The sequence below is a fragment of the Rattus norvegicus genome, chromosome 7 (genome assembly GCF_021556685.1).
Source record: "Rattus norvegicus strain SHRSP/BbbUtx chromosome 7, alternate assembly SHRSP_T2T, whole genome shotgun sequence".
Lineage (NCBI taxonomy): Eukaryota > Metazoa > Chordata > Mammalia > Rodentia > Muridae > Rattus > Rattus norvegicus.
This window is the reverse complement of record NC_141540.1, coordinates 96,886,092-96,910,578: the sequence shown is the minus strand read 5'-3', so window position 1 is coordinate 96,910,578 and position 24,487 is coordinate 96,886,092. Positions and strand designations below refer to the sequence as shown.

The 24,487-nt window shown below is 39.6% G+C and overlaps 1 protein-coding gene across 1 annotated transcript in view; it reads left to right on the top strand.

Annotated features, from left to right (window-relative positions):
* The window catches only part of Sntb1 (syntrophin, beta 1), a 268,321-nt gene that overhangs the window by 101,053 nt on the left and 142,781 nt on the right, over nt 1-24,487 (top strand). The window contains 1 exon segment of the mRNA NM_001130542.1: nt 8,931-9,147. Coding sequence (NP_001124014.1) covers nt 8,931-9,147 — 217 coding nt within the window.

Sequence of the window (24,487 nt, the reverse complement as noted above, 5' to 3'; positions counted from 1 at the left end):
TGTTCAGTTCTGCCAGGTTAAACCCTCTATTATGAATATATATTATGGTGTCTTCAAAGGTGCTTATTGAAATGCCATAGTTTAATAGTTCAGGCTTACAAAATCAAACTCTCTTATGTTACAGGGAACAGACTGTTAATTGAATGTTTTCTCCTGAGACAGGAAAACATTGACTTACACACACACACACACACACACACACACACACACACACACACACACACACACACACATCAATTTTTAAAGCAATGTGAGAAATCATATAGTTTATGGTTAAATGTAAAGGCTTGAGACACTGTTAAATTCACCTGATCCTTCTTCCAACTTGTAGCATCAAAAGCTCTGGTATATGACATAACTCTGGTGTAGTGTCATGGGTAAAATAGAGTTGACCATAAAGCTTGTACCATAGGATGTTGCAGGGTTAGTGCCCAGGAAATGCTTAGTAGAAAGAAACATTGAATTCTTTACAGCTTACTCTAAGACTGTTAGTTATATAATATGAATCTAAGTGGGGAGGCTCAGAAAGAATTACAATGTATCCAAATGATAGGCCCTGAAAGTTAGACCTGGGCATCTGGCATCATTTTCTTATACTTCCACAGTTAGGGCTTTCCCTCCACTCCAATTTTTGGCTAAGTGGCTACTCATAAGGAATTGCTTTTTCATCTCAATGTGGTTACATGGTTAAGTTTTGGTCAGTGAACTATAAACAAAGATGGCCTGGCAGTGGCTGGAAGGTGGAATTAAGGGAAGGATGGGGTATAGATTCATCGTTTCAGTTAACACATGTTTAATCCCCCCAGAAGTCATAATGGGGAGTTGTCTGAAATGGGTGGACAGTGAACATGCCTGCAAGGGATTTTCTTGGCTTTGTACACTGAGATGGGAAGGGCCACCCTGAAGATGGGTGTCACCATTTCATGGGCTCGGCCTGACACGGAAGGAAAAGCAGCGATTCAGTTGAACATTGGCAGGCATGCTTCCACTCATGTTCTCTTCCCCTGTCTGTGCACATGACATGGCCAGCTGGTTCACGCTCCCACTGCTTTACCTTACCTGCAACAGTGAGCCAAGTAACTTCTCCTTTGCATTGATTTTTCTTGCTGGGCTGTTTTACCACAGCAACAGGAAAAGAAGTTAAGATACAAGTTAAGTCTTTTCCATTTTCCCTTTGTCTTTATGGGCTGTGGGTCTCGATGGATGAAACTCAGACATCTACCTTAAATTATCAGGAGGTAGAGTAAAACCAGGATGTAGAAGACAGCAGAAGTCAGAGTTGCTGGCACCTTCAGAAAGTAGAGTGGCCCTACTAGGTCTTTTATAAAATTCTAAATTTGTTAGATTCATAACATATTTTTTTTATTCAATGCATTCAACTGGGGTACCTGGCCCAGAGAAATTCAGACTTAGGTAACACCTTCCTCTCTTTTCATTAGACCACACTTACTTGGTTATGTGTAATGGTTTCAGAATACAAGCCACAAAAAAAAAAAAAAACAAAAACAAAACAAAACAAAAACAGGAAAAGCTTTCACATATTCTTTGTCCTTGTCCCTAAAGCCACTACTATGTCTCCTCCAAACATCTCTGTACCATTCTTACTCTCCTCTTAGCCTCAGGCTTCAATCAGGAATCAAAGAGGACTCAAGTGAATAGTCATCTTGGAGAAATTCTGTGGCCTCTGGCACCTTGTGATTACCCTTACTTCCTCTGGTGAGAAATCATGGACCGCTAGAGTAGTCCAGTGGCCTTTTCTTGTATTAGTTTTATAGAACAACACATTTCTCTGGTTTCCATGCCTATCAAACAGAAGCAAGATTCAAGAGCTGTGGATGTAGCTCCATATAGGACATTTGCCTACCATCGATGAGATCCTGGGTTATCATCCCAGCACAGAGGAAGATGAATAATAAAAAGTGGTTTTGTTTTTTGATTATATTTTGGTTTTGGTTTTTGACTCAGCAAGACTACTGAACAAAGGCTGTAGTACATGCAAACATTTGAATATTATGAGTGTTGGGGTCATGAATGTATACCAAGTTCAGTAGGCAGCTTTGGGTGTTGGTCCTGCCTTTCATCTTGTCTGAGACAAAGACTCTTCTTCAGCACTCCATAATACCTGGCCTTACAATTTCTCCACTCTGCCTCTCATCTCACCACTTTGACACCGAGATGACAGATGCACTTCAGCCTGCCAGGCCATCCATTCATTGTGGTGATTTAAAATCAAGACCCATTTATACAAAGATTCACACATGCAACCGTCTCCAGCCCTGGACCAAGAGCCTTCAGTAGAGAAATGTTATTTGTCTCATTCAAGATACGTCTGTGAAGAGGTCCTATGAGCCAGCTAGCTTTCTCAGAAGCAGTAAGGATTACCTTTCCATCCTCCTTATTTCTTTGATTGAAACATTTGTTGAACAGAAATAGCAGGATTCATTTAGGAACTTTGTTGACATTTGTACCCAATTCCAGTAAAATCCAGAGGTGCTAGCTGAGGAGCTTGGGAGAGTTGCGTGCACAAAGGGAAAGGGGAACTGTTAAGCCAACTCCAAGCACAAAGAAGAAATCCTACATTATTTCTATTTGGCTTGAGGTTGAAGCTCTCAGGTCTGGTCTTGTTAGGCAAGAGCAAGACAAGATCTCTAGACCTAGTAGCTTGGCATGTTTGCGTCTTGAAATTTCTTATTCTCTGTCACATGATTCCTACCCTATTCTTTTGGTTCAACAGTTTATCCTTCATTTCTCTTAATTTTATATTTTTGGTTGTGAACCTAGCTTTTAACATCCAAGCCATCTCTCTAGCCCTATATCTTTTTTTTGAAAGATTGTGCTACATTGTAATTTTTTAAAGTTTCTGTTTCTTATTGCCTGTATGCATGTGTCTGTGTAGAGATAAATGCGTGTGATTCCACATGTCTGTGGAGGACAGAGTCATCAAAGCAACCTGGAGCCGGAGCTATGGAAAGTTGGGAGAAGCCAGGCATGGATATTGAGAATGAAACTTAGGTGCTCTGTGGAATGCACTCATCCCCTGAGCCATCTTCTTTTTTTTTTAAGGTTTATTCACTTATTATATGTAAGTACACTGTAGCTGTCTTCAGACACACCAGAACAGGGCATCAGATCCCTTTACAGATGGTTGTGAGCCCCCATGTGGTTGCTGGGAATTGAACTCAGGACCTCTGGAAGAGCAGTCAGAGCTCTTAACCACTGAGCTATCTCTCCAGCCCCCTGAGCCATCTTCTATGTGTAATTCGTTATTTCCTATTTCCTCCTAACACGTGTCTCTAATGTAGCTTTAATTTGTGGATTATTTATTATTGTTGTTATTATTGTTGTATTATTATTATCATTATCAACTATATTACTAGACATCTTATTTGATTTTAACTAGCTGGTTAGGTCATTTTAAATATCTTCTGGAGAACTCAAACCTCTGTTTCCTTTTACTACCCTCTTTCAGGTTGTAAATGCATGTAACTATTGCTACCACCAGTTGCTTGTGCTCAGGGTACCTTGTTTCCTAATGTGCAATATTTTCTTTGAAGTTTTCACCAGTTCATTGCCTTCGGAAATGGTTCTCAGCACTCTTGACAACCTAGGATGAAATTGTTTTCTTCCACCAAGAATAATCCTTTGATTCTAGGAGGCAGGTAAAGACCTGTGCAGTGTGGTACCTCCCTAAGCCAGGCTTAAAATTTAACACAAATCTTGTCACCTACTCTTCCCAACTTCCTCTGTTTTGGTTGTTGAATGTGATTCCTTATCATTCACAGGCTGCACAGTCCTTTGTAGGTTAAAAAAAACTGATAAATTCTGATGAATGAGGGAAAATTTAGATCATCCTATTTATGTCATTAATATATTCTCTGTGTGTGTGTCCCTCTCTCTCTGTCTCCGTCTCTGTCTCTCTCTCTGTCTCTCTGTGTCTCTCTCTCTGTGTCTCTGTCTCTGTCTCTGTCTCTCTCTCTCTCTCTCTCTCTCTCTCTCTCTCTCTCTCTCTCTCTCTCTCTCCTCCCCCTCCTAATTGGCTGGTTAAGAGCATCACTCTACATTAAATATTATGCCCAAGAAGGCAAACTTTCCTCAAGGCCTTGCTATGCTATCTCTTCTATGTAAATTACTCTAATTCTATACCACATAAGAAGTGAGTACTTGGCAAATATTTGCTTTTAGGCTAGGATTTTTTTGTATTTTTATCAGCTCTACCCCACAAGTGGACCAAGTCACACATTTCTAGAATTCTTCATGCTTAAGCAGGATATTTAGAATATTGCCTGAGTTATCACTGACAGTAATCCTTTGTGCCCTCAAAAATGTTTGGCCTATGTCTAATATATTTTCCCTTAGGCAGGCAAATCCACTTTTCCAGGAACTCTCCCTACAACTGGCCAGTGATTGAGCCACTCTACTGCTCACTGAAAACCATTACTGCCACCATCTAAAATAAAATCCAAACCTATCAACTTTTGTGCATCTGTCATCTAAGCGGCATAGCCAGATATCATGAAAGAGGATCTCTGAATAAACAAACTAGCCCTCTACCAATTGCTAGCCATGTGAGCCCCTACCTGACAAACTTCTGAGCATGAATGTTTGCTATACATATTAACACTGACCTATGTGTTTGGCAGAAGTAGGATAATCCTAGGAAACTTTTCTAAAAAGGATAACAATGTATTTTCATATTTATGAAACACATGGACTGGATGAAGGAATGGTAGCCTGGATATTTTTATCTACAGACCCTTGTTCCCCTAACAAATATAAAGTGAGTCCTTAAATAGTAATTGTGAAACTTAACTAGAGGACAATATATAAGTAACCTGGTTCAATATTTGACTCCCGATTGAGTGCATTACAAATGTTTTTTTTCATATCCCTCTTGCAAACTGACACCAAATCCTTCTGTGCTATGGAATTGCAATCAGAGTTACAAATCACAGTGTGTTGTACAAAAGGACAGTCATGGTCCTTCTGTCTCTTAACATGTTGGCCATGTTTTGAGGCTGAGTTCACATGCCATTTACACACATAGCATCCTTGAGTCTCACTCTGAAGCCATCATTCTCATCTCTAGCCAGATCGAATGATAAGAATCCACCCCAGAAAATAAGTCCTCCCATTCCCATTGCAACTGGAATGCCATGCGTCCCAGTAAGTATAATTCTACAATACACAAAGCCATACAATTTTACCATCTGCAAAAATAGAGAAAGGAGTCGTTTTTTATTTTTTTAAATTAGCCTACAGGGTATTTAGATATCATTGTGGTCTTTTTGGGCGAAGTCTGTAGATTTAGTAGAGTCTCTGGGCTCTATCATCTTCCCACCTTACTGTGACGACCAACCCTCCCTTGTAAATCTTCCATTTTCCCCTCTTCTACATTCCATGTGACCCTGCTCCTAGCCACTCCCACCCACCCTCAATACATTGTTTTTTGACATTTTTTCCATCATCTTCCTAGGTTTTTAAAAATCCTTATCCACACTTACACTCATATGCATGTGCATGAGTGCACACACTTACACCACATGCACACACCCCACTCACTTTACGGAAGAGTCAGAATACAGTGTTTTTCAAGAACCCCGTTCCTTTCAACTTTGTGTAGCTGAAGTCAGTTTCTGCGGGGTTTCTACACTTGTTCTGAGCCATGTCTCTGCTCCTCTTTAAATTGATTACTCAGTAATAACATTCCTTAAAATGCTCTGTTTGTGAGTGACCTCTCATGCCCAGTCACTTTAATCTCTGCTGACAGGTTTGCAGGGAGGACTATGGAGCTGTGTAGCCCTAGTACATACTGGATTCATGCCTACAGGTTCTTTTCTAAGTTCTCTTATTCCTATTATAAAACTTGGCTCACTCCACTCCATGCCATGACTTCTGTACTTCTTCCGTAGGATTTCCTAGAGGCACTGATCCTGTGTGAGGTCAGGCAGCAACTTCGCAGCCTCCCGGGCTTTGCAGCCTCTATTACACAGCTCTGTGGAGCAGGGAAATGGTGACATTCTGTATTCAGCCAATTCACAGCAGCTAGGGTAGAGCCCAAGGATTCAGATGTGGCACCGAAAGCACTTAATAGAGTCATCTTCATGTTACAGCACTTGAGTACAAAAACACGAGCTACTTTCTGTAGTCTCCCTAAACCTGGTTTCAGTCTTACACCACAGAAGCACCAGCTTCTGAACTGACTTATTCAAGTCATCCTGGGATTTTGTTCATTCAAGTCCACTGTCATTGGTAATGGCCTTAGCTATGGTCTCTGCCCACTATGCAACAGAGGATCAGAGTGGAAAGCTCAGAGAGAGGACAGAAAACTTAATACTGCATATGCCTGAAATCTTGGTTGCCCTGCCAACTCAACAAACATCTAAGAGCAGCAACAAACATGAGAAAGAGCAGAACTTCCATGTGTTCTGCTCAGGTTGCTACCCTTTATAATCTTAAAAAAGTAATATATGAATGTGGTTAAACATGAAAATGCACAAAAATATAGTAAATGAATAGGAAAAGCATATTTCTATCATGGTGGCTTTTCATTCCATTCTAGAATTCATACCAAAATAACTGAAGGTCTGAAAATATAGTGTATATATGTATATAATATATATGTATGCATATACATGTAGATATATACATGTATACATCCATACATATATGTGAATTATAGATATGCATACACATATAGATATATATGCATAATACATATATGCATACATATATTCTGTACATATATACATGTACAGACATATATACATGTATATATATACAAATATACATATGTATTATATAAGTATATACACTAGATACATAATGAAATATATTACATCTCTCAGTATATACTTATTTATGTGTGTATATGTGCATATATATGCATATATATGTATATACATATATAAATCTATAAACATGTACATATACCTATATATTATTATGTACATGTATAGACTAAATATATATATATATCTTCAATAATTTTCAAATATGAAGTCTAGAAAATATTGATAGTAGTTTTTAGATTGAAATGGTATGTGTATACATGTATGTATATTATATATATAAGAAGTATATAATATATATAATCACAAATTTACATATACTTGTGGGGATTTTTTTGGTTTTGATTTTTGGTTGTTGAGACAGTGTTTCTCTGTGTGTAGCCCTGGTTGTCCTGGAACTTGCTTTCTAGACCAAACTCAGAGATCCACCTGCCTCTGCCTCACAAGTGCTGTAATTAAAGACATATGCCCTTCATGCCGTCCTATATTTGTGATTTTATTTTTTACTTGTGATTTTTATTTCTTTTTTACACAAAGATATTTCACTCTCTACCTTATCTTTTCCTGTATCGTCGGAATTCCAAGTCTTGCTCCATCAACAGGTGCATATCTATCCCATTTTAATGCCTGTAGGGATCATGATATATTTAACCTGTTAAAATTTTCTAGCTCTTAGCCTTGAGATAATGACTCTATTATTACAGATTTGGCCAGTAGAATATAGACTTTAACATTCATTTCTTTGTGTATATGATTCAGCACCATTGAAGCTGAAAAACATCTCCCCTTGTTTCTGAGCATAACAGCAGCATCCTGGGCAGTGACGTGGTTGCTAGCATCCTTACATGTGCATGAAATCATAATCTTTCAGGCTGGGTTACACTTCACATCATCTGAGCACTTGTTTTCAGTCTTCCACAATATGATTTATAATCAGAAAAGATAGACAGTGTCACATTTGGAAAAAAAGCTGCATGCAACTCTCAAGGGCCCGACATTTTAATAGCAAGTTCTAAGATTGACATTGATACGTACTTTAAATAATGGGATAATTGTGTTGAAAGAAGCAGAAAGCCTGAATCTTGTTCAGAATGTAACAGGCTTGGTGGTAACAGCATGTCCAATGCAAAATTATTTCAGAGGTAGAAATGTAACTTGCTATTTTTTGAGAATTTCATATGACTACAATATATTTACATCATCCACATCTCATTCCCTACCCTTTCCAACTCTTCTGTGTCCTTCAACTACCTTCTCTCAAATTCATGACCTTGTTTGAAACTTATTAAACTTATTATTCTCTCTCTTCTCTCTCTCTCTCTCTCTCTCTCTCTCTCTCTCTCTCTCTCTCTCTCTCTCTCTCCTCTCTCTCTCCACACACATATTCTCTCTCTCTCTCTCTCTCTCTCTCTCTCTCTCTTTCTGTCAAAATCTGCTGAGTCCCATTAATGTAGTTTGTATGTATATGTGTTCAAGGATGACCACTAAGATTGGGAGATCAATTAAGGTCCCACCTCTAGAAAGAACTGATTATCCATCCATCTTTCAGCAGTAGTTACTGTCTATAGCTCTTCATCTAGGAATTGAGCCCTTGTTGAATTTTGCCCCATCCATGTTGATATGTTAACTGGTATGGTCCCCATATTGTTGAGAACTCATGGATGCAGTTTCCCTGTCAGATATAGAGGACAATAGCTAGCTGGAGCTGTCCTGGTCATGTGCCTCTTAAAATATTTACAGTCCTTCTTCTCTGTTGCATGAGCCTTACGTGTAGGAGTTGTACTGTAGGTGGCCCAATTAGGTATGGACACTCACTTATTCTCTATATTGTGGCAAACCGTAGATCTCTGTACTTGCCTTCTGCTGAAAAGAGAAATTTCTTTGATTACGGATGAGAACTGTACTACTCTATTCGTACAAAGATAAACACTTTACCTGATTCTTGCCTGGGTTACAGTACCAGACTTGTGTTCCTATTGAGTGAGCCTTAGTCCAATTAGACACATTGATCACAGCATATAAGTGTTACTTACACTTATTGTATGTGTATTGCACTATATTGGTATTCCTAAAAGTGGTATTCCTAAAAGTGTTCTAAAAGCAGTATTTCTTTAAGTGTTTTTGCCTTTTTTTTCTTTACAGTGAAGTACATGAGAGAAGCCACACCTTACGTGAAGAAAGGATCCCCTGTGTCTGAGATTGGATGGGAAACACCTCCACCTGAGTCCCCAAGATTAGGGAGTGGCTCTGCAGATCCTCTGTCATCCCAGCCCTTCTCCTTCCATAGAGACCGGAAAAGCATCCCCCTCAAGATGTGTTATGTCACCCGGAGCATGACTTTGGCTGACCCTGAAAACAGGTAACAGGGCAAACAGCCCTAGGCTCTGTGGTTATGAGAGAATTTGTCAGATTGTGCTTGTGTCTGAAAAGACTCCATGGTTCTCATGATAGAGTGAAAGTTCCTCTGACCCTCCAAGCATGGGGAAGATGCATATTGAAAGACAGAGATTATATTCCAGCCAGGTTCCCTCCTATTCTTTTTTTTTTAATTTATATAAGTACACTGTAGCTGTCTTAAGACACACCACCATGTGGTGGCTGGGAATTGAACTCAGGACCTCTGGAAGAGCAGCCAGTGCTCTTAACCACTGAGCCATCTCTCCAGCCCGTTCTCCTATTCCTTACCCTTATGCGGTAAATGCACGTGACTCGTATCTTATAAAGAGTGGGAGAACTGAAATCAGGATCTCGGTATCTTTCCTACTTTGATTATTGTGAGTCTAAGAGGTTTTAGGTAAGTTTCTCAAACCACCGCATTTTGGTTTTGTTGTCCATAAAATGGGATTATTTGACACAGATAATGGGTTGTGAGGGTTAAGTGACTGAGTGTGCAGTGGCCTCCGAGATGGCAGAAGGCTTAAAGCTCTTCTCTCCCAGAAGAGGGCAAGAAGTAGCATCCATCTGGACTGCTGTGCCGTTTTCCAAAGTCCATGCGTGACTCTGCATGCCATAGGGTAGACATCCCACCTAATGCAGGGCAATCTGCAGTACAGCAAAAGTGAAGCAGAAGTTATGGTCTCATTTCATTCTGAAATGATTTGATTGTAGGAAGAGGTATCAAGGAAGAGAATTAGGAAGAGAAGGAGAGGGAAAGAGAAAGAGACCGAGGAACTGAGCCAGCAAATGGGGGCTCTTGGTGACCTTTGCACTCGCATCGAAGTACTAAAAATAGAAGCAGTTCTACTGGTCCTTATTTACCACATGTGTGGGACAGCTGCAATTCCTACGAATGGGAAAGATTTGGCTAGGGTCACGGGTGCTGATGGGGAAAAGCCAGTGTGATTCGGGCAGGGAGAAAACTGACTCCTTATCTCCAAACTCCATGTGGGCCTAAGTTCTCATCCCAGAGAGTCCGCACTACGGAAGCTCTTAAGGCCTTTCTGGCTCCAACCACCTGTCTCATCCCTCTGCACTCTTTTCCTGCACACTGCCTAGTGTCCTCATATCAGTACAGGGATGAGCTGCGTTTAGGAGAGAGCCAGCTGCAGCAGCAGCAGCGAGAGGAATGAGTCCTCCCATGATGATCTCCCTCCCCCGTTCTGTTTTGCCTCTCCCCCCATTTCCACTGATTTCCTGGGCCTGACTGCTCAGGATTTCTCTTCCTGGGGTACTCCCCACCTAATCAAATAGCCCCTTTCTCTCAAGAATCTAATGTCAAGTGTCAGATATAATGAATTCACAATCTGTGGTCTGTTCCTCTTGTATTAGGTTGTGTATTAATTCATTTAGTTGGGCCATTGCAAAGTCATAACTTAAAGGGGCGCTCAACTCATACATGTTTCTCTTAATAGTCCAACTACCATTTAATCAATCTGAACTAGTTCTCATATTGCAAATTGTGAAATTTTACATTTAAAAATAATGTTTTTCCTTTCTTAAAAAACAAATAGTGGCTCCTGTAGTGCACAGTGCTACAGGCAGGGCTGTAACAGGAGACCAGGGGTGGTAAACCCTTTGACAAGGGGATGAATGCATTTTCTCATTCCTGTTGTTCATACTTAAGGGCTTCATGGAATTCCTTGCCTGGTCCTTCATATTACCTGCTTAATCCCTGACTTCTTACTACTCGGTAGTCCTCCTAATAGCTGAAACATTATTGTTGTATCAACGCTACAACTTAAAAAAAAAAAAGAGGAAGATCTAGAAATTTCTAGAAACACCCTAGCAGTTATTAATATCTTGAAAAACAAAAGTTCATAAAAGGTTTTTTTTCTGTTCTTTCTAGCAGGAGACTTTCTTTTTTGTACTAAAATATTTATTTTGACATCTTAAGAGATCCTTCCAGGCTAGAGAGATGGCTCAGTGGTTAAGAGCACTGACTGTTTTTCCAGAGGCCCTGAGTTCAAATCCCGTCAACCACATGGTGGCTCACAACCATCTGTAATGAGATCTGATGCCTTCTTCTGGTGTGCCTGAAGACAGCTACAGTGTAACTATATATAATAAATAAATAAATCTTAAAAAAGTAGATCCTTCCAAGTTAAAACTTGAAATGATGCTCTTATTATAGAGTCGGACATGTGGTCTTTTGGTTTTACTACAAAGACATTGAATGTTACATTGTCCTAGAATGTGCTCTTCAAGTGTACCCTCAGTTTTAACTGTAGGTGGGACCTTGTTAGTTCCTGTTTGTTGAACCTCATGCCATCATAAGGCATCTTTTCAAGTAAGGACTGTGCACATAAGAACATAAAAGATGACACAAAGCTATAGAAGCTGAAATATTAGTAAGAAATAAAATCATGGAAACTAGAAACAATGTTCAAAATTATGCTCCCCAAACAAAGCAATATTTCCATATACTTATCCACAAAACTGTAGCTAACAAATGTTTCTGCTAGGTGGAAAGAATAACATTAAATATTACAACACCAGATTTCAAATTATCTGAGAGAGCCACAAATAAAGAATGCGTAATACAGACACAAAGCCAGGGATGGTAAGGAGTAGAGTAGAACTGAGCACCAAGTTATAAACCTTCACAGCTACAAACACTAAATTTGGACAAAGGTATTAAAATCATCCATTGAAAAAGAGACAACCTCTTCAACAAATAATGCCAGGAAATCCTGCCAGTCCACATGTAGGAGATGAAACTGGATCCTTCCTTTGCATGCTGTGTAGCGATCAATTGAAAATGAATTAAAGACATGATTGTAAGACTCAGAACACAAACCATTTGAGGAAAAACTATAGGGGCATGCAATGGCGTTCCTAAAAGGACTGTAGGATCTCAGGTGATTCTCACAAGGCTTATTCAGCATAAACACATGAAATCAAAATGTTGCTATGCAGCAAAAGAAATAACCAGCAGGTTGAAAATATAGACTACAGAACGGAAAAAAAATTGGCCAACCACTTACCTAAGAAAAGGCTGAAACCTAAAATTATAAAGAATCAAAATTTAAACATAGGAAATTCATCTATTCAATAAGTAGAAAAGTGAATTATGTACATGGTCCTCAAAGAAAGAAAGGTAAACATCCAATAAATATATGAAAAATTTTCCCTATCCAAATTAGCTGAATGCAACTGAAAATTACATTGGGATTCTATATTATTTCAGTCAAAATGGTTATCATCAAGAATAAAGAATAATAAATGCTAGAAACAATAGCAGAAGAAAGAATTCTACTGCTAGTGAAATATAAACCGTTCCAAGTATTGTTGGAGTCATTTTGGAATTTCCTCAGGTAACAAAATTGTAACCACTCTTTGATCTGTTCTATAGCTCCTGAAAAGCTAACCAAAGAGATTGGAGCCAGCAAAGGAATTCTACACTGTGTTCACTGCAGCACAGTGCCTGATAGCCACAATGTCATTCAGGGACGAGCGATTACAGACAAAGTAGTAAATGGATTCCATGTAGTTCCATATAATATACAAAAAATGGATGGAACTGAGGATCATGTCAAAATAACTAAGCTAGAGTCAGGAAGACAAACATACGTTTCATCATTTCATCTTCTATGTACAAAATAGATGGTGAGTGGTGAAGGATCATGTGAGAGGAAATGGGAGAGGAAAGGGAATAGCAAGAAGAGAGGAGGATGGCAGAACATGAGCAAAGACCTGATATAAAGGGGATGACATTGTCATAAGGAATTCAATTATGTAGTATCCCAACAACTTAAAAATAATAATATTTTAAGAATCTTTAGAAAGGAAGTGTGATTAAAATAAAAACAAGGTGGTGTTCTATAGATACCTGTCAAATCTATTTGATTAATAACTTCTGTTAGTTTCACTGTGTCCCTGTTGAGTTTCTGTTTCCATGATCTGTACATTGATGAGAATGGGGTGTTGAAGTCTCCCACTATTATTGTGTGTGGTGCAATGAATGCATGGTTTGAGCTTTAGTAAAGTTTCTTTAATGAATGTGGGTGCCCTTGCATTTGGAGTATAGATGCTCAGAATTGAGTGATCTTCTTAGTAGATTTTTCCTTTGATGAGTATGAAGTGTCCTTCCTTATCTGTTTTGATAACTGTTAGTCGAATTTATTCTACATTAGAATGGCTACTCCAGCTTGTTTCTTGGGACCATTTGTTTGGAAAAAATTTATTTCCAGGCTTTTACTCTGGGATAGTGTTTGTCTTTGTTACTGAGTGTTACTTTGTTTCCTGTTTGCAGCAAAATGTTGGGTCTTGTTTACATATCCTGTCTGTAAGTCTAAGTCTTTTTATTGGGGAGCTAAGTCCATTGATATTAAGAGATATTAAAGAATAGTGATTGTTGTTTCCTGTTATTTTTGTTGTTAGAGGTGGAATTATGTTTGTGTGGCTATCCTCTTTTGGATTTGTAGAAAGATTACTTTCTTGCTTTTTCTAGGGTGTAGTTTCCCTCCTTGTGTTGGAATTTTCCATCTATTATCCTTTGTAGGTCTGGATTTGTGTAAAAATATTGCATAAATTTGGTTTTCTCATGAAATGTCTTGGTTTCTCCATCTATGGTAATTGAGAGTTTTGTCAGGTATAGTAGTCTGGGCTGGCATTTGTGTTCTCTTAGAGTCTATATGACATCTGCTCAGGATCTTCTGGCTTTCATAGTCTCTGTTGAGAAGTCTGGTATAATTCTGATAGGTCTGCTTTTATATGTTACTTGACATTTTTCCCTTACTGCTTTTAATATTCTTTCTTGGTTTTATCCATTTGGTGTTTTAACTATTATGTGAGAGGAGGAATTGCTTTTCTGGTCCAGTCTATTTGGTGTTCTGTAGGCTTCTTGTATGTTTATGGGCATCTCTTTCATTAGGTTAGGGAAGTTTTCTCCTATAATTCTCTTGAAGATATTTACTGGCTCTTTAAGTTGGGAATCTTTGCTCTCTTCTATACCTATTATCCTTAGGTTTGGTCTTCTCATTGTGTCCTGGATTTCCTGGATGCTTTGGGTTAGGAGCTTTTTGCATTTTTTTTCTTACTATTGTGTCATAGTTTTCTATGGAATCTTCTGCCCCTGAGATTCTCTCTTCTATCTCTTGTATTCTGTTAGTGATGCTTGAATCTATGACTCCTGATCTCTTTTCTAGGTTTCCTAACTCCAGGGTTGTCTCTCTCTCTCTCTCTCTCTCTCTCTCTCTCTCTCTCTCTCTCTCTCTCTCTCTCTCTCTCTCTCTCTCTGTGTGTGTGTGTGTGTGTGTGTGTGTGTGTGTGTGTGTGTGTGTGTGTGATTTCTTTGTTGTTTCTATTTCCATTTTAGATCCTGGATGGTTTTGTTCAATTCCTGCACCTGTTTGGTTGTGTTTTCTTGTAATTCCTGAAGGGATTTTTGTGTTTCCTCTTTAAGGGCTTCTACTTGTTTACCTGTGTTCTCCTGTATTTCTTTAAGGGAGTTATTTATGTCCTTCTTAAAGTCCTCTATCATCACCATGAGATGTGATTTTAAATCCAAATCTTACTTTTCCTGTGTGTTGGGGTATCCAGTACACGCTGTGGTGGGAGAACTGGACTCTGATGGTGCCAAGTAATCTTGGTTTCTATTGCTTAGGTTCTTGTGCTTGCCTCTCACCATCTGGTCATCTCTGGTGTTAGTTGGTCTTGCTGTCTCTGACTGGAGCTCGTCCCTCCTATGGGCCTTTGAGCCCGTGACCTTACAATGAAAGCACTCCTGGGAGACCAGCTCTCTCCAGGTGGGATTTGGGTATGGAGTGCTGTCGGACAGTCTTAGCTCTGGGCACAGAGGGAGATCAGAAGCTAGCAGGAGACTTATATATTATAACATGTATGACCTATAAACCACATGAGGTCAATTGATTATCAGATTATTTTGAGAAGCCTCAGGCCTAACTAAAACTGGGATTTCTTTTATGCGTGTCTACAGACAGTGGAATGGATTTTTAAAGCTTAACACCACTGCTGTTTAAGTATGCTGCGGATGAGTTTTCTGCAGCATCCTGGGTGGGAGATGCAGCGCCTGTCCTGCTGGGATCTGGGAAACAACGGGGCAGAATTAAAAATGAAGGTCCAGCTGAGACAGATGGTTTACAAGGAGACATCATGTTCAGATAGGTCCCAAACTGCTGCTACCAAGGAGATGAAGGTGAGACTTGTCCCCAGTAAAGGAAAAAAAGAAGAAAGAAATAGGGAACAAATACTTTATAGAATTGTATTTACACGCCAGGAAGAATATAGCATTACCAATCAGACAGATAATATGGCCGAATCACAATTCTGTGTAGGACAAGAATACTCCTAACGGAAGGTGATTTCGGAGGTGGAAGATGCAGCACCTGGCAGGAGCCCCCAAAACCAAGGCAAAGGAAAAGCAAGTGAAAGCAGCAATTTCAGTCTGGATAGGTGGCAAGGTAAAATGCAGGCCAAAGAACACAGAACAGAACCAAGAAGGGCTGATTCATGCTGAAGACCAAATTTCACAGGAAGTGTTTATTGATTTAAACGCAAACCAAATAACAATCCAGCAGCAACTTGTACAGCCGAAGCTATAGAAAGTTCACTAAAAAACAGAAGCATGATAGGGTAATCAAGATAGGTCACTCTCAGTCCAAGATGGGTCACGTGAAAGACAAAAGATGAGTATGGATATGGACGAGTTAAATAGCATAAGAAGTGGCTCCTACATGTACACTAAAATTTGAACCTGGATATAGGAAAATGCACTTTCTACTTAAATGCATAGTTTACAACCATTAACGCCTTGACAGTCCCCATCTCGTCTGATCTCAAATGCACACAGAACATGCACACAATTAGACATAGAGTGCACAGCAGAAAGAATCCCATAGGTCCCATAAGCTAGAAATAATATAAACAATGTGCTCTGGTAGTAGCGGGTTAAAACCAAAAAAATAAATAAAATCATACTTAAAATACCTTTCTTCTTGGCTTTTGTGAAACACTCTTCATAAGTAATTCTTGGACCACAGAAGTACACACAAAACTTCTAGACCATCTTTAAATGATAACAATAAAAACGAATACATGGGGTTAATGTAAAAAAACAAAGAAAAGCACCCACCCTCAGCTTCTACCACACGAGGGAGGTGGGGGAGGGGTGGAGCACCTAGCCTGGGAGCATAGTAGAGCTGGTCCTGGTGTCTGGGGTGGGTGAGCGAGCGGGCCCTAAGATTATGAGCAGGAGAGTTAGCCCTGGTATTGTGGACGCAGGAGAGCAGGTGGGCTGACCATCTCAGATTGTACTCGGGTTCAGATCTAGGACTCTGAGTTGGTCCACCCCAACATCTACCCCATCTATGAACTGTAAAAGGGCTGGTCCCTGTCTCACGGTCCTGCAAATCCAAAGCTACTGGATCTCCATGAAGTACAGCAACAATAGGATATGTGAGAGGAGTTGGTGAGGATCCAGTATTGATAGTGTATCAGAAACCAGAGGCCTTAACCCAGACCAATAACGCATCAAAATGAACATTTGCAAGGAAAGCTGTTTGGGCAAAGGATATACTGTGGGACACATTGAGACACACACTGCAGGTTCCATGCTGAAAGGGTTTTTGTTTGTTTTTAGGGGGAGTTAGTTTTATTTTTTGTTTTGTTTTGTTTTGGGATGGGAGGTTGCAAGGACAATGGGTAGATACAAAGGGATGGGAAGAGGAATGGGATTGGAGGGCATGATGTGACATTCATTAAAAAATAAAAGAAAAAGAGAGGAAAGTGTGCACTGTGTCTGCCACAGGCCTAGTAAAGTCTTAGTTCGGCCACATCTTCATCTATTTCAGCAAGGACTCAGCAGAGGATGCAATTAACCATCTTCTATAGTCTATCGCCACATCGTGTGCTTTGCTGAGGACTGAGAGTTAAAACAAACAGAAGCCTTGGCTACAACCAAACCAGTTTCTGAATCATTACCTCCTTTGTCTCCAACCTCAACACCTGACAGAACAGTTCACAGGGAAACTGTCAGGCGGGAGTTAATGGCCCCATGGGTGTCAGAACATGAGAACAGATTGACAAATGCCACAGCATCTTAGGGGCTCTTGCCCTCAGTGGGGGACACACAGTTGCTCACAGTTTACATTAAAACCTTTAATGCTCAATTTCTCAAACAGAAACAGCCACAGAACAGCAGGCAACATTGCTGTTCTTTCTGTGAAAAAGGTCACTCAGCAGGCACCAAATCCACAAGCATTTCACTAATGGTGGCCATCAGTGAGAACAGCATACTTTTTCCAAATGCTACCTCTTCACATATCTCTGACTTTTTATCTTTCATTCTTGGCCTCCACATCCACTGTCCTCATCTCAGACCACATCTGTCCACCGGAGTCTCTGGAGCCATTTTCTTTCCAGTGCCTTTTTGGTTTTCAGTTTGCTACTTCTCCAGTCTCCCATCTTCCTAAGCAATGGAATAAGAAACCCTGTGTTTTACCGTTTGCTCAAATAGGCTCCCGCTCCTCGGCATAATGTCTGTCCTCTTTAGCACTGAAAAGAAAGCCTCCGTTAGGTTTTGTGTCAGTTATAACAGCTGAGCGCTGGTCCCTATACTTTCAGCTTTTATGCTTCAGTCATCCTTGGGCAGTTTGTCTAGCCCAGCAGTCACCTGCCTGCCATCTGTCTTCCCAAAGGCCCTTACTGAAGCCCCAGCAGAAGTAACACCTCTGGGACATCGCGCTCTTACAGTCCACCTTTCTTGTAGCTCTGACTGTTATTGCATCCTTCTTAAAGACTGACAACATTTTCTGTGCGCTTACCTAATTCCCAAGCTCTACAGTTCTTGAAATCAGAGACGTTCCACTTTTTCATTTCATTACCCCAGCTCTTAGGAACAATGTTCGGTACAAAGTAGCTTACTCGAGAATATTTTTGCTAATAGAAGATAAACAGCATACTTATCTGTCAATTTTCAGCATTCTTTTTCAAATTTTCCTTTGGAAAAAATCTTCCCCCAGATGGCTCCAAATATGAGAGAATAGATTAAAGTAAGGTTCTAACCCCATGCATAGAAAATTTGGTGGAAAGTAGGACAATGCATTAGCCAGCCTATTAGCGCGTGTTAGTACCTGCACTAGTACAGGCAAGGTAAGAGGCATCAGTCACTACCTTGCAAGCTACACAACAGAGCCTACTGTCTATTTCATGGGTCAAGTACAAAGAGATATGTACATCCTGTCTCGATAAACAGTATGCATGCCTATGCACAGGTCACAGGTGAGAAGCTCGCCAAATGAAAATGTGTACTTGGCACAGTGACTCAGAGAAGTGGGATCTGGGAAGTCCTGTGACACACTTGGATTTATTTTCACAAAACACCCTCAGTGGTGTCGCCATAAGTCAGAGGCTAAACTTCAGCCATGGAAAGTCAGAAAGTTGATTTAAAGACCTGCAGGAATGGATCCATCTCTAAAAGGTTGACTCGCATTAACCTAATAGCCAGAGTCCACTTAAGAGATCAATGAAGTTGTCAACCAAACAGGCTTGCCTGCAAGGGAGGATCCCGATGTGATTTTATTGTGGCCAGGCCACACTGGAACACAAATGCACATATAAACAGAATACCAGAATACCAAGTTATTCCCACAATGCTGACTCACAAGGCAACCTAAGCATACATCGTCTCTACGTGGACAAGCTACATGAGAAAGTTAAGCACCATGATAGTTATTTGGTGAGTTATTTTGTATATCCAAGATGGGATAATACATCCGAAGTGCTTCAAATAAGAAATATGAGCTGACCTTTCCAGCATGGGGAGAGCCTTTCCAAGATGGCCATTATGTAGTGTTTTCCCTTGCCAACTCCCTCTCCTCTGGGTTGTATATAAATAACCTGCAGCTTCCCGTGTGGTCCCCTGTCCTTTCATGACTAATTAAACGTCTTTATTTATGGTTCTTTTTTTTTCCTAGGGAGAGTCAGAACAGAGTAGAGTAGAAATTTATTTACCAAATTTCATCACTTTCTAGTCTTGGTTCTCTGAGGCTGCTCTTATATCTGTTGGTTCAGTTGGAGCCTTACATGATTCCAAATACGACAGTAACATATTTATAGACAAATAGGGTTTTAGTGATTACCAACAGAAAAATAAACATTTTATTAGCTTAAATTTATTTCCTCCTTATGCCATAGGTTACATAGAACTCCCAACCATGCTCATTAAACTTTGAATAGTGTTTACAATTCTCTTCTTAATTGCATCCAGGATGAAGATTCATGAGGTACTTACATCTGCCATTTCTCCTCAAGATGACTTCTCTACTAAGAAGCTTGCCAAATACATATTTTCTTCTTTCTTCTTCCTTTTTTTTCTTTCTTCTTTCTCCTTTCTCTCTTCTACTTCTTCTTCTTATTTTTCTTCTTCTTCTTGATAAGAAGCAATCACTTAATGGTTGATTCATAATGTAATCTGTTGCTCAGAGATCATGATATATATTACAGTTGAAAACAGAAGGAAACTGTTTTGGAAGGAAGCAATGAATAGTCATGCTATATGAAGTGGACACATTTCAAGTAACTAAGAAGGAGGGGCTAAGTAAAATGTATGCTCTATCACAGAAAAAAACAGGGAAAAAACACAATTTGAAATTAGAAATTTAATCTCAATGTTATTGCTTATTCTCTTTATAAAGGACTCTCCATGTTCCCAGCTTTATCTGCTATAGGAGAATATTTGTATACCTTGCGAAGTCTTACGTTGAAACCTAATCTTCCATTCAGCAGGATTAAAAGGTGAGGATGTAGAGTAGTCAACTACAAATGGGACAGATATATCCCTACCTCTCCCTGATGTTTAGGGAGCATCAGAAAAGAGTGAGGGGTAGGAGGGGCAAATAGGTAGTTGAGAAGAAGGGAAATCCCGAGTGAGATGGTGTCTTCTGGGGATGACAAGATTGTTGTAATCATGAACTCATAGCAATGAGGGTTCCCACATAAGACTTGTATGAGATAAAGCCAATGGCATTCTAGTGTGGAGGAAGGAGATCATGAGCCCCAGCCCCCAAGGAATCATTGGCAACTGGCAGCTTTGAAGGAGATAGTGGTTTTCTTTAAAAGCACAGTTGACTATGCCCCAGTGACTGAGTTCATACCATGAGAATGAGTGGGGATGGCAGAGTGCATCTGAGTGGGGGATAAAGGAGAAGAGTAGGGAGGGAATATAACCAAAGTACAGTTTATATATTTTGTATCTCAAAGAATTAATAAAATATTATATTAAAAGTGGAGAGGGAACTCATCTATGATGAGCAGGCCTTTTACCAGATATTAAGTTTACTGATGTCTTGATTCTAGACTTCTAGTCTCTAGATGATACATTTCTCTTCTTTCTAAGTTATTCTAAGGTCTTTCATTAGAGCAGTTTGAACAGATTAATACAAAAATTGGTGCGGAGGAGTGATGTGTTTCTCAACAAATATTTCACGATGTAGAAGTTAGATAATACATAGAGGTTAAAAAAGGTTTCAGCCTCTGAAAGGATGGCTGTGATAAGGACTCAGAAGGAAAGAAGATTGAAGAGAAACCCCCAGTCTTAAAAATAACATCGTCAGATTGTTGATGGTGATACAGGAACTAAGGCCTCAGACAAACTGGTATCCAATCATAAAGGAACCATCTTTGTTACTAAGTGTCAAGTAACATGATGTAGTTGTATCTAAGTATTTTGTTTTATAGAAGTGTTTTGAGTGGTGAACCAGATTATTTGATAGAAGAAATACCTAAACAACTGGCTGAAGATGTGCTATGGCTTCCTCTTGACTGCTTGGAATACAACACAAGGAGAAAGAAACAAATTAAGGATGAAATTTATTACCAAAAAAAAAGCATAATGAATATTTTGAAAAGTCTCAGCCTAGCTGTGTTGTAAAAATGAAAAAGAATGCAAAGGGCATAGCCAAGTGAACCTTTAGTAAGGAGATGGTGTAGATAGGCAAAAGCCAGATACTACTCAGACAGATAGAATGACCTCACAGGTATTTATAAGCCCCTTGGAGCTATCTTACTTTGTAGGCCTAGAATGCCCAGGCCTTGAGAATGGAACAATTACAAAGCTCTTTTCCATCCATAATGCCCAGTGCTCCTGATTGTCCCAGATGATGCACAAGCCACTATGGTTGCTGCACCATAGCACACTAGTGCTTAATCTGTGAATCCCTGGCTACCTCCACCTACATTTCAACGGATGCATTGTAAAGTTCTAGGACCCAAGCTACAGGGTAAGACCCCTGCAGTGAACTGCCCTACTGAGACAATTCTCCATGAGGCCACAAAAACAGATGGTGGAGATTACAGACCAGTACACTCAACGGCATGCAACTCCAGCTTTGGAGAGCTACAGGCAAGTGACTTCAACCCATAAGACTTTGCATCTGCACTGTTCGCAGAAAGCCATGGAAGGCAGAGTCACCTGAAGACTGGAGACCCAAACTCCAGCTGACTATTTGAGGAGAGGAGAAATCTGAGTCAGAGATTATTCTGAAAACATTATGATATGATGCTATTGTGCTAGGTTTGGATTTGAGTAGCCCCTGTTCTTGCTCTTTTCCTTCCCAGTTCTCTTTTCTGGAATAGGGATGGTTAAGCTCAGCCTGACCTGCTGCTGTGTTTTGCAAACATGTATCTTGCGTGGTTTACTATCTCCCAGTTGGAGTGGAACTTGTCTTAGAACAGAACAAGTCTTAATCTCACTCATGTCTGAGTCAGATATCTAGATAAGACTTTAATTTTAGGTTTTTGAGTTGATGCTAGAACAAGTTAAGATCTGGAAGACTACTGAGATAAAGTGAATACACTTTGTACCTAAGAAGGACATGAATTTTTGTGGGACCAGGGAATAGCTCTGAAATGCTTATCTCTACCAAATTTACATGATAAAGACTGTCTACATAAAAGTACTATGATATGACACTTGTGAGGTAAATAGATGATTAATGCTTACAATTAATGCCCATACGAAAGAGTTTTCAAGAAGCCTATTCACTTTTGCTAGTATAACAATACATACTAGCCATTGTCTATGAAGAGCAAATATATACTACATACCAAATCTGTGAGAGCCTTGATCTTAGACTCCCGCAAGTCCAGAACTGTCAGTAGTAAAGTCCTGATTTTTTTTAACTCCGTAGCCTAATATATTTTATCTGCCCATACAGACAGAGATGATTTCTGTAAAATATGGCTCAACCTTCTAGCCATGTGTAGTGGTTTGTGAGGACCAGATGATTTAATGTTTACAACCTCTAATTCCTATGAAGGCAATGAAGTCATAATGTAGATTTTAGTCAAAAAATGTCTTCATTACTGGGTGCAAGTAAAGCAAAGGAGTTCTGTTATGGTGTTGCTGTTGTTTTGATTTTATTTCTTCATCTTTACTCAGTGATCAGAGAACTTTCCGGGTCATGTCCCCAAGCTGTTGAGCAGAGATTTATTTCATAAGAAAACATTCTTTAGCAGAGGATTTTAAGACTGCTGAGATTGCTGGCTCTTTTGCAAGGACCTGTGTTGTAATTTCTCAACTCTTAGTCTCCTAAGAACCTAAGTATTATCTGTGTGTCAGTTCCGAGTCCTCAGCCAGGCTCGGTAGTGCAGGCCGGTAATCTCAGCTGAAGGAAGACGATCACAATTACAAGGCCTGCCTGAGCTACAGAATGAGTTCAAGGCTAACCTTAGCAGCTTAAATGAGACCCTGTCTCAAAATAGAAAGCTTTAAAAAGACCTAGGGACATGGCTCAGTAGTCAATTGCTTGCCCTCATATCTATGAGGTCCTCAGCTTGATCCCCAGTACAAAGAAGAAAATTAAATCCCAAGTTCTCAATCTACTTCGTCCTCCCACCCTCTGCTATCCACTGTCAAACCCACGCCATGTGCTAAGAGAAGCCTCTGATCATCTTAAATACTCAGCACCTTTAATTTCAATCCCCTGACCCCTGTCAGTTTTCCTTTTTCTGCAAGATTAGAATTGATTTAAAACCCAAACAAATAAATGTTTCTTAATATACTTCAGTTACAGGTCTGAGTATTAATAACAAAGAGGTTTCTGTTACCTGTGCAGAAGCTGGTTTTTCAGGCTGTAGATCTAGAATCTTCCTGAAGCATGTAGTGGAATTGCTTGGACCATGAATAAAAGTTAATGTTCTCTATTTTAGCTCTTTTTCTTGTATGGTTATTTTGATCCATTCCAACTTGTGGTTTTTGTTTTGTCTTATTTAATTTAACTTCATTTCATTTCATTACTTTTCCTTAGATACCTCTTTGTTTTCTAACCAGAGACAGAGAGTATGAGGAGACGGATGGAGGGGAACATGGGGAGGAACTGGGAGGAGTAGGGGGAAGGGAAACAACCAGAATATGTTGTATGGAAAAGAAATCTATATATTTTTTATTTTCTTCTTCTTTTTTTTGTGGTTGTTGTTTTCAAGACAGGGTTTCTCTGTGTATCTGGCTATCCTAGACCTGCCTTATAGACCAGGCTGCCCTTGAACTCACAAAGGTCCACCTGCCTCTGCCTCCCAAGTGCTAGGATTAAAGGAGTGTGTCGCCAGGGCCAGCAGGGAATCTATTTTTAATAGAGGAAAAATTTCAATGCTCTAATTTTTCAACTGCAGCTTTTAAAAAAGTTAAATATTTAACATTTAAAGCTAAAATTAAGCCATGCATGTCTGCAGTCCTAGCTATATAATAGAAGCTGAGGCAGGGGATTATCTGAAGCCTGGATGAAATGGCAAGATTCATCAGTATTGAAATATGTACTTTTCTCTACTACTAAACCTACTATTTTGGTAATCCATATTCATCTATCTGTGTATCTGCGTATCATCTATCATCTGCCTGTCTACCAAACTGCTTATCACTTAGACAAAGCCAAGGGAAATAGTTTGTTTTTTGGAGAAAAGAAAGGAGGTATCCATCAAGTGTAAATGTGGCTGTATTTATATAAAAATAAAATGATAGGGGAAAAAACAGAGAGTATTAGACGAAGACATATGACATTGGCCTCTAGTCTCTACACATATGAACACACATATACAGGTGCACACTCACACAAACACCCATGCACACACATACCACGTACATATGAAAATGATAATGGTAATCAAGGCAGGTAGTCTGAAGGAAGCTGGAAACTAGGTGTATTACTGAGTAGTAGTTATTCATCATTTAGTTTGCAGCCTGTCTGCAGGCCTGTTTGGCAATTCACATCTGAGATCCCAGGAATCTGTTCTCATTATTAGGATGG